General features: G+C 32.5%; 3 protein-coding genes across 3 annotated transcripts; 1 reads left to right on the top strand and 2 right to left on the bottom strand.

The window, feature by feature from the left end:
- Positions 1–119: 119 nt before the first annotated feature.
- HO133_006435 (uncharacterized protein) lies at positions 120–1403 on the bottom strand (the record flags this gene model as incomplete). The annotated part of the gene is made up of 1 exon (XM_037297333.1): positions 120–1403. One exon carries the CDS (start codon positions 1401–1403, stop codon positions 120–122), a length of 1284 nt encoding a protein of 427 aa, XP_037147458.1.
- Positions 1404–2535: 1132 nt separating this feature from the next.
- HO133_006436 (uncharacterized protein) lies at positions 2536–3354 on the bottom strand (the record flags this gene model as incomplete). The annotated part of the gene is made up of 1 exon (XM_037297334.1): positions 2536–3354. The coding sequence occupies one exon, from the start codon at positions 3352–3354 to the stop codon at positions 2536–2538; it is 819 nt and encodes a 272-aa protein (XP_037147459.1).
- A 46-nt stretch (positions 3355–3400) lies between these two features.
- On the top strand, positions 3401–5499 carry HO133_006437 (uncharacterized protein; the record flags this gene model as incomplete). Its single annotated transcript, XM_037297335.1, has 6 exons — positions 3401–3705; positions 4255–4391; positions 4484–4589; positions 4647–4812; positions 4871–4961; positions 5021–5499. 6 exons carry the CDS (start codon positions 3401–3403, stop codon positions 5497–5499), a joined length of 1284 nt encoding a protein of 427 aa, XP_037147460.1.
- Between the last annotated feature and the right edge of the window lie 8733 nt (positions 5500–14232).

Raw genomic sequence — 14232 nt, forward strand, 5'->3', positions numbered from 1 at the left:
AGGAGCTTCAGCACGCAAAACGGAACGTTGCTGCGGTTCGGAGGTTCCAGTACTAGCACGTCGACCATGACTTGCGGGAGCTGGAACGTGTTAGTGGGGATCCGCTGAGCTGATATGTGTTATTGCTTGCCTTGTGGTAGGCCCGCAGTCAGTGTAGTGTCTTCTGTACTGACATCTTGAGGTGATACGGCGTCACGCCTCCTCTTTCGATGTGAGCTCTGAATTGCTTCCGCTCTTCGTGTCAGTCTCCGTACGGCTTGGGGTTCCCAACCAGCACGAGTCCTAGCATTTGTTGAGCTCATACCCATAGATCCTCGAGACCTTAGGTTGAAGGGACGCGAATTCTGAGTGGTCTGGGCAACGACGGAGGATGATTCGCTTGACGAAGACGCATCAGATCTGCCTCTTCTGATTGATACAGGGGCTTGCGACTTTTTCTGCGCAGGATCTGTCTCGAGCTTCACCATTAGTGAAGGCTTCGCCAGTCGCTTCCTCTCTCTTCCAGTTGATGCTGGACGTGTCTGTCGTGGGACTCCCAATGCAAAAATCCCGTTTAGACTTGGCGGATCCAGCGATGAGGTAGGGGGGCCCTGAATGCCAAAAGGGCTTTCCAGGTTAGGGAAGACAGGGTCAGGAGCGGTACCATATGAGCTATGTGAGCCGGCTGGAAATTCTCCGGTATCGAGGTATGGGAGCATAGCAGGATAGTCATCATGGTATTCTTCTTCGCCTAGATCCTCGGCGGCCGTACTGCCATCGTAAGGATGCTCGAACCATGACGCTTCATGTGCAGCTGGTAGATCGGCATTTACTCCTGGACGATTCAGACCTTGCCTGACACGGGGGCGAGGACCCGGCGCCATCCACGATGCATGGCTGCCGGCATGAACATGAGCTAATGGTGGACCAGGGCCGTTTCCAGACAACGGCGACTGTGCAGGAATCAATGGATCTCGAGGTATATCCATCATCTCTGGGTCCATCCTCCCAGCTTCTATCTCTTGCAACATATATTCCTCGGAGGTATGCGGCGCATACGGGTTGTACTGATTTCCATCCGAACCATACTGGCTGTCCAAGGGGCGAGTCCGCATGTTTGTGCTTTCGCGACTGACATCTGAATCGTTTCGATTGTGCAAAGCGCGATACCGCGCGAGGGTCCTTTCTTCGTGTTGAGCCCAGACATTAATAAGTCTAGAATTTGACTCCGAATACTCCTCTGGGGTTGTATGTGCTCTGGCTTCATCATCAAGCTCTATTAGGCGCTGAGCAGTATCTGCAGCGTTCCATTCATCAACCGATCTTTCGGGGAAATTGACCATCGGGGTAGCTGCTAGGTGAGCTAGCCAGATGTCCTGAGCATTGGGATGGCTGTCAGGCCCGCCGCAGTGTGCATTGGCCATAGTGGGGAGCGGCAGAAATGTCTGCTGAGATGAGGAAGGAATGGATGTGTTCTATTTGCAGAAGCTGTCAGCGAACCCTTGATGTTGACTTGCCATTGAATTAGCTTCTCTTCCTACTTCATACGCACCACAACGCTAAGTTACCATGCTTGCTACTTCAACTGAACCCCTCCGCTGTAAGGCGATGTTGTGGGTAAATCTGTCTGTGGTTCCTTTTTCAGGTTGTGCATCCACAATCAAGCTTGAAGTACTAGACTAGAGTCTCTCAGCACCAAGATCAAGCCAGAAGAATCAAGTCATATGTATGGCTAGTCTTACCTGATGGAAGTTAGAGAGGTTGGAACCCCGATCTGGACTGCGCGGCTTTGCCCACTTGAGTTGGAGCCGGACCGGAGAAGGGGTTTATTAACAGGTACACGTTGAAAAGAAGCAGCTATAAGAGGCATACAATGGAATGAGTCTTGAAGACATGCGGGTATATGCATGTTCGTTGATGGACGTTTTTGTGCTGCATGAACTGGTCCCACTCCCATAAGGCGTCAGTAGCGCCTTGGCACCAAAACAGGGGGCTGAGCTCTTGAGGAAAGACGTCGTGGTGGGACACATACTTTCCGTTTGCAGAGACCTTGAACTTTGGGAGGATAGAATTTGGACAAATCTCTACAGTTATCTATCTCGCTCAGCTGCACCATTGATCATTAATTTAGTGTTGGTCTCGAATTGCAACGCAGGGCAATCAGTCCCACCGTTCTTGGAGTACATGCCACCCCAGCCTGCTGGAGTTTATCATCGTGATGTTATGCCGGGCAGCGGAAAACTCCGAGCTTCCCTCATCGTGCTCTAGCACTCACTGATGCAGGAATCAACAGCTCTTCATCCCTATCTTATGGTCCGCCGTTCCGTCATTCGACGTCTAACTCTAGAGGATCAACTACGAGGTTCATGAGATCCAGCGGTCACCACAAGCGTCCTTGAATGATCTGCTTGTCTGCTCATCCGACAAAGCTTAGACATATTCCTAAAGCTCCTTACCCAAAGTTAAATGCTGGACGCGACGGCAACGATTCTATTCGAAAGTACTGCTACGAAATCTTGGTAAATCAGCGGCTTGTTGGTTCGAATTACGTACAGCCTATCTGTACACTTCTTGGGAGAGCAGATCAGGTTCCAAGGTGTCAATGCATTCTTCTCCCTTACACGCGACCAGGAGGAGCCGCTCGAATGCTTCGGCTTGGATAGGCCGCCTCTTGTCTGACATCAGCACGAAATCATAGTACGACACCACCGGTGGTGACTGAGATTGTTCGACGCACTTCAGTGTGTCTCCCACTGGATTGTCCCATTGCGGTGCTCGTGCAGTGAATAACGACGGTGCCAAAGACGCAACGTTATGACAAAAGCCCAGCTTGATACACGAATAAAGCCCTCGGAGTAGGTGCGACATAAGAATGGTGCGGCGGAGACTCTCAGCGAAGATCCATGATGGCCAGACGGGCGAATTGGACGCGACCAGCTCATTCTTCGTTCGCATGTGAAGCTGGTCAGTCCACCGGACAAGAATGACCTCATTCTGCTCAGCAAGAGCTCTTTGCCGTATGTCCCCGTCAAAGAGCTGGATGATATGTACCAGTATCAAAGCTTGAACGCCTGCCAAATTGTCGGCGATTGGCCACGTTGCTTCGTTGCTCTTGTGAATCAGCTCTGCCACTTTTGCTTCCATAATGTGGAACACAGCGAGCTTGTTGGTCTCGGTCATCGTCAAATCAAGCGCATAAATGGCGAAAGCGTCTTGCATCATCTTAGGCAAGGCACTATGATACAGGCGTGAATGAATGAACGGTGTCTTGCTTTGAAAGATGAACATGGCTGGATAGTTTCCGACGTTGGTGATAAGGTAGGCCCTGCTATCCCCGTTGTGAGCTCCAGATAGTTGTGTGGCTGGTGGGTTCATTGGCGTCGTCAGTCCGGATGTGGTTGACAAAGATCACTGCTCCATGATGTCAGGGACCAGGAAGGATGCAAAATCGATGTCAGACAGAAGGTCATCGGAAGGCAAGTCAAACGGCGTCTTCCAGCCATGGCCAGATGTAATCTTCGATGGAGAGGATCCTCCAACCTGGGGCTTCGAGGGCGAGGACAGTCGTTCATTGGGATACGAGCAGTCAGTGGCTCTGGTCAAGCACCGAGAGCATTGCGGCAATCGCAGATCACAACGCCCTTTCGCAGTGGCGCAAGTGACACAAGATCCGCAATGGGAGGGCGGCGCCAGTATCATCGACATGACTCCAGATGTTGGGAATGTGTGCGATCTCTTCCAGTTGTCCTCTTTGCTTGTTTGTCCGTCTCAAAAGGATTCGATATGCGCCTCCCTTTCTTGCTTTGATAGCAAAATACTCATCCAGTTAACGTTCCTTCTTCCATTCTCTTCAAAATCGGGTTTTTCCCTTTGAATTCGAATTCCTTGATCAAGGTGATGCTGACGCAATCGACTCTCGAAAGTAAAGCAATTTGCCTTTTCTCCTTTCAAGCTAAGTCGGAGTCTAAAGTATTCCCTCTCGAACCCTTTCTCCACCGTTTAGACTTTGCTTTCTGTAAAAATCAGTATCTCGCGGCTTCGACGTTGCTGCTTACCTTGCACTCTCCCCACTCGGTGTCATATGCATATCTACAAACCTGGAGGCTATCTCTCATATTACTCCGGGCTGTAGCCTCGAGTAATGCACATTCCATTACTTTCTCCTCACAACACACCCATTCTATTCTCTGGTCTTCTCAGCTTGACATACAGACCTCAACATGAGCGAATTGTTTCGCGAAACGCTTTTCGGGCAAGCTGTCCGATTTTTAACAGGCAACAAAGTACTCCAGTACCCGAAGAGCGCACAGGCTTCGAGTTGCCACCTGGATATTCTGCCTCGGGCAGCTTTGCGGCCCCTCGCGGAGACGGACAATCTTCACGAGGTGCGAGTCCACCACCTCTTGGGACTGGTGAGGAAATAGAGGCGGAAGACCGTTTAGACTTAAGAGGAGCGTTCCGCAACTCCCATTTGACTGGGAAAAGCATACTATTGTACCGTCAGTATCAAAAGACGGAGCTGTTTTTGTCGACTGGTACTCATCAGACGATCCTGCTAATCCGCAGAATTGGTCGAGCAAGAAGAAAGCATTTGTCGCTATGCAGATATGGTATGCCTTCAAATTCTCAACTGCCAAGAGCCAGCCCCTGTACTGACTTGCTTGTAGCTTCTATACATTTGCAGTCTATCTCGCATCCTCAATCTATACACCATCCAAACCAGGAGTAATGGGAGCCTTTGGGGTCGGTCCCACAGCAGTATCTCTAGGGCTCGCACTATACGTTCTTGGCTACGGCATAGGACCTCTTTTGTGGTCTCCTATGAGCGAGATTGTATTTATCCAGTTCTATAGTACCACTTTCGGACCAAGACTGACGGATTTACGTGTAGCCCATCATTGGCCGCAACCCGCCGTATCTCGTAACCTCCGCCATCTTCGTCATCCTATGCGTACCAACCGCCCTCGTCAACAATTTTCTGGGTCTTCTAGTCCTCAGATTTCTTCAAGCTATTTTGGAAGCCCGTGTCTCGCAACCGGAGGCGCGAGCATGGGTGACATGTACTCGCTACTCAAACTTCCGTATCTTATGACCTTCTGGGCTGCCGCTGCCACGTCTGGCCCTGCCCTCGGACCGCTTGTGTCTGGTTTCAGTGTTCCGCCGGAGAAGTGGCGATGGTCTTTGTGGGAGATCCTTTGGGTCTCGGGCCCGGTATTCCTGCTCCTTTTCTTCTGCTTGCCGGAGACGTCGACGCCGAACATCCTACTACGCCGGGCCCGAAGGCTTCGAAATCTCACTGGGAATCCACGGCTGAGAAGTCAGAGCGAGGTTGTCCAATCAAAGTTAACAGTCGGAGAAGTTGCCAATGGTGCTGTATGGAAACCGATGCAGATTCTCATTCAAGATCCAGCTATCATGTTTGCGGCAGTATACACCTCTTTGGTCTACGGAATCTACTACTCCTTCTTCGAAGTGTTCCCATTAGTTTATATGGATTTCTATTACTTTAATTTCGAATAAATAAGTCTAACATTCTTATTCATTACTGTTATTACTATTCTAGCTATTATTACTTATTTTAACTTAAAAGTCTTTATAGAATCTAAGAAAGAACTAACTCTCTTAGCTTAATTTATAATAAATATATTTATATATCTATTAAATAATAGATAATTATACTTCTTATATACTATTTAAATAATTTAAAAAAATATCGACTATAGAAAAAGAGTATTATTATTATTTAATAGAAATATATTAACTAGTTTATATTACGAGCGTATTCTATATTCTTAATATATTACTTAGCTCTTTTATCTATTTAGATTTAGCGTATCTTAATAAAAGCATTATCTACTATTTAATGCCTTTTTCTTATCTATATAGTTCGATATCTTAATTATCTTATTTAATATATTTATATTTATATAATATCTATATTAATTTTTATAGTTTATTTTCTAAAGCGCGATATAATATATATAAATTTAAAAGAATTAATAGAATAACTATTATTATTATAAATTAACTTATTTTATATTATTAATTTTTAATTCTTAAATATATTATAATATTATTTATATTAATATTATTAAAAATAAATAAATTTAAAAATTTAATATTAAGTAATTATTTAATTAATTTTATATTAAACTTAATATTATTATAAGCTATAATATTACTTATATTAATATATTAATATTATATATATTATATTAAAAACTTCTTTTAAAATTTAATTCTTATAATATATTTCTTATATTTAAAGATTTAATAAATATAAATTTACTTTATATATCTTAAAGCTTTAATATTTTTTAGAGATTTTATATTCTATTATTAACATACGAGTAAAGATTTATAAATTAAATTTATAATTTTTCTTTTAATTAGAACTATCGAGTAAATTTTAATAAGCGATCTTTAATAAGCGATATCTAAATTTCTTACTTTTAAATATCTATAAGACTAAATTTAATAATTCTTTTTTTATCTAAAAGTCTATATTACGTTCTATAATTTAAATAAAAAATTCTAGAAATTTAATAGAAAATAATAAAAAAATTCTAAAATTAAATAATATATATCTATTTTTTAATTAGAGCTATCGAGCGAACTTTAATAAGCGAACTTTAATAAGCGATATTTGAATTCCTTACGCTTTAATAATTATAAGATTAAATTTAAAAATTCTTTTTTTATTTAAAAGCGTAAGTTTTATTCTATAATTTAAAAAAAAATTATAAAATCTTAATAGAAAATAAAAAAGTTATTCTATATATAAATAATATATATATATTTTTTAATAAGAAGTTCTAGAAGGGCTAGCGAACTAACTTAGTCGATTTAATTAAAGAGCGTAATAAATCTAAATTTATAATTAGCTATATATATAAATTTAATTTTTTTTAAATTAACTCTATCTTATTCTTTTATATATACTAATTATTAAATCTTATAATAACTTTATATCTTTTATAGTTTATATTCGCTAGCTAATTATTAATAAACTATACTTTTATACTTTTAATCTCTTTATCTTTTAAAAAGTTTATTATTATTATAATATTAGATTTATTATTAAACTATATAATAAATATTAAAAATAATATTAAGAGACGCTATAGTATTAATAATTTATTTAAGAATTTCTTATTAATAAAAGAATAAGATAAAGCTAATTTAAAAAATCTTAAATTTATATATATAGTTAATTATAAATTCGAGATTATTACGTCTTTTAACTAGATCGACTAAGTTAACTCGATAGCTCTCTCGAGACCTCTTATTGAAAAAAATAGATATACGTTATTCACATATAAAATAACTTTCTTATTTTCTATTAAAATTTTAATTTTTTTTTTTAATTATAGAACGAAATCTAGACTTTTAGATAAAAAATAAATTTCTAAATTTAGTCTTATAATTATTAAAGCGTAAGAAATTTAAATATTACTTATTAAAGTTCGCTCGATAGTCGAATAGCTCTAATTAAAATATATATATATTAATATATATAAAAGAATAAGATAGAGCTAAGCTTGAAAATCTTAAATTTATATATATAGTTAATTATAAATTTAGAGTTATTACGCTCTTTAATTAGATTAGCTAACTCATCGCGGGTAAATAAATTAGCGTCCGTAACTATTAAAATCTCTTATTCTACTACGCCTACTTTTAACCCTTTAATAACTTTACTATTTTCTATTAAAATTTTATGATTATTTTTTTAAATTATAAAGCGTATATTACGCTTCTAAACGCTTTAAGAATTTTAAAATTTAATCTTATAACAATTAAAAGACAAGGTATTTAAATATCGCTCACTAAAGATCGCTTATTAAAGATCGCTTATCAAATTTACTCGACAGCCCTAATTAAAAAAAACGATTATAAATTTAATTTATAGGCCTTTACTCGTATAGAATAACTTTTTTATTTTCTATTAAATTTTTAAAACTCTTATTTAAAATTATAGAACGAATTTTAAGCTTTTAGATAAAAAAAGAATTTCTAAATTTAATCTTATAATTATTAAAGCGTAAGGAATTTAAATATCGCTTATTAAATTTACTCGATAGTCGATAGCTTTAATTAAAAAATAGATATATATTATTTAATTTTAGAATAACTTTTTTATTTTCTATTAAATTTTTTTTTTTTTTTAAATTATAAAACGTAATTCGAGCTTTTAAATAAAAAAAGAATTATTAAATTTAATCTTATAGATATTTAAAGATAAAGAGTTTAGATATTACTTATTAAAAACTTATATACTCTATTAAGAATATTCTTTTATATAAGCTTAGATAGTCGAGTAGTAATAATTTTAATAAAATTCGAAACTATTTCACTTCGTTCTCGGTTCGAATTTATTAATCTCCCTCGCTAAAAAATCGTAAAACTATAAAAATCGTAAAATCGTAGAAATCGTAGAAATCGTAAAGTTGTAAGAATCGTTAAATTAATATAAATTCTAAAAATTCTAAAAATTGTATTAATAATAATAAAAATAAAAATATCTATAATATATAATAAATTAATTTCTTATTAATGAAATCTAAATAAATTTAGAGAATTAATTCTCTTAAAATCTATTATTAATATAACTTCTCTTTTTTCTATTATTTTTTTACTATTATTTTTTTAAATTATAGAACTTATTCTACGCTTTCTAATAATTTAAAATTTATAAAATTCGATCTTATAATTCTAAGTAAATCTTAAATTAAAGTATTTTTACTCTTCGAAAGTTAAATTTAATCTCGATATTAGAAAAAAATAAATTAATTACTTTTTATAAATTTAATTTATAGATTTAAACTTATTTATTTATATTAATATTAAATTATTATTTTTTATATCGTTATTATAAATTAATAATATCTATATTTTTAAATATTAAAATTATTTTCTAAAAACTATATATAATAAATAATTCTTACTTAATTAATAGTAAAATATTTAAGATTTATAAAGAATTTAATTTTAAATTTATAAAATTAGCGTAAATACTTTTTCTTATAAAATTATAAAAGTATATTTATTTAAAATAGAGTATTTTTATTTTTATTAATATATTTATTAAAAGTATAATAGTAATTAATATAAATAATATTTTATTAATTAATATATATAATAAAATAAAATAGAGTTAAATTAAAAAATCTTAAATTTATATATATAATTAATTATAAATTTAAGATTATTATATTTTTTAATTAGACTATCTAAATTAGCTCGCTAGCTCTTCTAAGCTCTCTTATTAAAAAAATATATATATATAATTAATATATAAAATAACATTTTTATTTTCTATTAAAATTTTAAGATTTTTTTTTAAATTATAGAATAAAACTTATTCTTTAAAATAAAAAAAGAATTTTTAAATTTAATTATATAATTATTAAAGCGTAAGAAATTTAAATATTACTTATTAAAGCTCGCTTAATAATTTAATAATATAAGATAATAAGATTTCTTTTAATAGAACTACGTAGTAGCTATATTATTACGAGATTTAAAAGCGTAGTTATAAGAATAAATAGATTAATTACTAGATAAACTAATAACTAAAGAAAAAAGAAGAGTAAAAAGAATTTATAAGTATTTAAAACTTTATTAAGTATATTAAATACTCGCTTTAATTATATTAATATATATAAAAGAATAAGATAGAGCTAAGCTTAAAAATCTTAAAGCTATATATATAATTAATTATTAATTTAAAGTTACTACGCTCTTTAATTAGATCGACTAACTTATCGCGAATAAATAAATTAGCGTTTATAACTATTAAAATCTCGCTCTCTTATACTAGATATATATTATTAACACATAGAATTACTTTTTTGTTTTCTATTAAAATTTTGAGATTTTTTTTTGAATTTTAAAGCGCTATTTATGCTTTTCGAATTTTTAAGAATTTTGAAAATTTAGTCTTATAACTATTAAAGCGTAAGGAATTTAAATATCGCTTATTAAAGTTCGCTCGATAGTCGGATAGCCTTAATTAGGTATATATTATTTAATTTTAGAATAACTTTTTTATTTTCTATTAAAATTTTGAGATTTCTTTTTTTAAATTATAGAACGAAATATAAGCTTTTAGATAAAAAAAGAATTATTAAATTTAGTTCTATAATTATTAAAGTGTAAGGAATTTAAATATCGCTCATTAAAGTTCGCTTATCAAAGATCGCTTATTAAAGATCGCTTACCTACTTACTCGATAGTTCTAATTAAAAAAAAAAATTATAAATTTAATTTCTAGGCCTTAACTCGTAATTTATAATCTAATAAGCTATATAAGCGAGCCTATTAATTCGCTTTAAATACCTTTATTTTTATAATTATATTTTCTCTTAAAAGATTCAACTCTTAAATCTTACTATTATTATACTTTATAATTAAATACTTATAGATTTCTTAATATTATATACGCTATTTATTATTAGCTTAAATATAGCTTAAATTAATAGCTATTATATTTTTAATCTCCGCTTATTTTAGCTATTATATTTTCTAGTTATTTAATTTTATATTATATTTAAAATCTAATCTTAAAAAGATTTTAAAGAATTAATTCGTTTATTTTATATATTATACGAGTAAAGGCCTATAAATTAAATTCATAATTATTTTTTTGATTAGAGCTATCGAGTAAATAGATAAGCGATCTTTGATAAGCGAACTTTGATGAGCGGGCTGTTTCGGCTGTCGAGCGAACTTTGGTGAGCGATATTTGAATTCCTTGCGCTTTAATAATTATAAGACTAAATTTTAATATTCTTTTTTTATCTAAAAGTTTATATTACGTTCTAAAATTTAAAAGAGAAATCTTAAAATTTTAATAGAAAATAAAAAAGTTATTCTATATGTTAATAACGTATATCTATTAATTTAATAGTTAATAATTATAGACGCTAATTTATTTACCCGCGATAACTTAGCCGATTTAATTAAAGAGCGTAATAATTCTAAATTAATAATTAGTTATATATATAAATTTAAGATTTTTAAACTTAGCTTTATCTTATTCTTTTATATATATTAATATTTAATATTTTAATAGCTATTACTATTATAACTATTACTATTATAGTTATTATTATTATAATTATAATTATTTATTATTTTAATAATAGCTATAATAGTAATAATTATAATAATAATAATTATAATAATAATAGCTATAATAATAATAGCTATAATAGTAATAGCTATAATAATAATAATTATAATAATAATAATTATAATAATAATAGTTATAATAATAATAGTTATAATAATAATAGTTATTATATCGAATTTATTAAATAGATATTAATAAGAATAGTCGTTAGCTAGAATAATAACTAAAATAGCTATTTATACTTCTAAATATAGAAAATATATTATTTTATAATATTAGTATATATAAAAGAATAAGATAGAATTAAGTTTAAAAATCTTAAGTTTATATATATAGTTAATTATAAATTTAAGTTTATTACGCTTTTTAATTAAATCGATTAACTTATCGCGTATAAATAAATTAATATTTATAATTATTAAAATCTCGCTCTTTCGCGCGACCGCGCTTCTCTTATTAAAAAAATAGATATATATTATTAACATATAGAATAACTTTTTTATTTTCTATTAAAATTTTAACATTTTTTTTTAAATTATAGAATAAAATATAGGCTTTTAGATAAAAAAAGAATTTTAAATTTAGTCTTATAATTATTAAAGCGTAAGGAGTTTAAATATCGCTTATTAAAGTTCGCTCGATAGTCGAATAGCTCGCTTATTAAAGTTCGCTTCTAATTAAAAAAAAAAATTATAAATTTAATTTATAAACCTTTACTCGTAATATTATAAATTTATTATCTCGTAATATATATCGCTAAGATTTTATATTTATATTAAAAAAAGATATAATACTCGATTCTATTTATATTATATTCGAGTCTCGAATATCTATTATATAATAGTAAACTATTTAAATAATAAATAATAGTAACTATAATAGTAATAGCTATTAAAATATTAGATATATAATATATAAAACGAATAGATTAATTTTCTAAAATCTCTTCGAGACTAGATTTTAAATATAATATAAAGTTAAATAGCTAAAAAATACGATAACTAAGATATACGAGAGTTATATTTGTTAGGACCAGTATAGGTGCGATATTAGTATGGGTGAGGTAGAACGAGGATAATAAGGCTACCGAACTATGTATGTAGGAAGGAGGCATGATATAGTAGGGGATGCCTCCTGCCAAGGCACTAGGCCATAGGGCTGAGTGGTGTGTCAAGGGTACGCTCGTAACACTACCCCCCCCTCTCAAATAGCCATGGCCCCCCATGGCTGGTAGACCGGAGATGCACGCCCATTGCTTGCCTTGTGTTTCCAAACATCCATAGTCCCTGCAGGCCTTGACTGGAGAAGATTTGCTGAGGTGTAGCGATAGCAGTCGAAAACATCTTGCCGGATCGCATGCTGGTCTTGACTGTGCCATGCCTGCCATACCACATTGTCCTTCAGAGATCCTGGAGATATTGGCCATATCTTACCTGCGTACCAGTAAGATTCTCCAAGTTCTTCTCCTTACCTAGTCTTCTTATCATAGTCCTCCACTTTTTTTTACCTTTAACACCTACTACTAGCCTAGCCTAGGAGCTTCACTATAGATTTACCCTACGTCTTTTATACTCTTACCATCAAGTCCATCGGTAGAACTAAAGAAAATCCAACGCATACATATGTTATAAATCCAACTCCAACACCTATTGACAGCCTGGCCTGAGAGCTCCACTGTAGATTTGCCCTATATCTCCCATGCTCTTGCCATCAAGAATCCATCCATTCCATCCTTTGTCTCAACTCGTAACCATCTTGCTCCGTAGTGCTATCCATTGCATCCATCCGCTTTATAAACCTACCGCTTCGACTGCCGATACCCCGTAGGCCTACCCGTCCTAAGCTGCCATAGCGAGTACTCAGCAGCCAATAACCTGACTGACATAGACCACTTCCGTAACTCAAGCACTTGTCGATTCGTAGGTGTGGTAGGTGATAAGAATCGAATATGTTGAATGCCATTTAGTAGCAGGCTCACTATATATATTATCGACATGCTCAGTGAAGAGGTCGATATGTGTCGTTTCGGGGCTGTTCCCGTCACCATTGCAGCAGGCTCACTGTGGTGGGGTGGTATTGTCTGTCAACTTCTTTGTAATTCGCTTGCAGTACGAATAGTCCAGCGGTGCTTTATCCCTCCTGCTGTCTAAAGGCCATTCCGTTATATCGAAACGAATTACTCATTTAGTGGGCTGACCCAAGGATACGATACCTCAAGTTCCTATCTTAATCTCAACCGGTTATGATATTTTAATCTCAAGTTAGTATCTTAACAAAGCCCTTACCAACGCGTTTATTTATTAACCATTCATTCGCTAATCCGAATAGGCGTGAGTGTGCGTTGATTGGCCCGTATATGTTTCTCTTCGCCGAGTGTACGAAGGAGTCTTATTATAATATCAGGACTAGTATAGATACGATACTAGTATAGGTGAGATAGAACTAGAGTAATAAGGCTATCGAACTATATATATAGAAAGAAGATATAATATAGTAGAAGATATCTTCTATTAAGGTACTAGGTTATAGGGCTAAGTAGTATATTAAGAATACGCTCGTAATAATATTTCGATAGTAGCTATAATAGTATTAATTATAATAGTATTAGCTATAGTTAACTAGAATAATAATTAAAATAACTACTTATAATTCTAAATATAGAAATTTTAATCGAGATATTCTATATATATATTATTTTATAATATAATATTATAAATATATTATCTTATAATATATATCGTTAAGATTTTATATCTATATTAATAAAAGAATATAATATTTAACTTTATTTATATTATATTCGAATATAATATAATATTACTTTTTATAAAATATCTTATAAAATATATTATATCTTTTCGACTAATATTCGAGTATAATATTATATTACTTAATATAAAATATTTTATAAAATATACTATATCTTTTTAACTAGTAACTATTTATCTTTTATTACTATTATCTCTTATATATCTATATCTTTTCTATTATTCTTTCTATTATTCTTTCTACTACGTCGTCGCGAATACTCTTTCTCTTAATATCGCGAAAGAAAAGTCTCTATAAATAAAGCTCTCGAAACGCTTCGAGCTTCTATTATTAAATAAATAAAGTAG

The sequence above is a fragment of the Letharia lupina genome (genome assembly GCF_014066315.1).
Source record: "Letharia lupina isolate WasteWater1 chromosome Unknown contig_24, whole genome shotgun sequence".
Classification (NCBI taxonomy): Eukaryota; Fungi; Ascomycota; class Lecanoromycetes; order Lecanorales; family Parmeliaceae; genus Letharia; species Letharia lupina.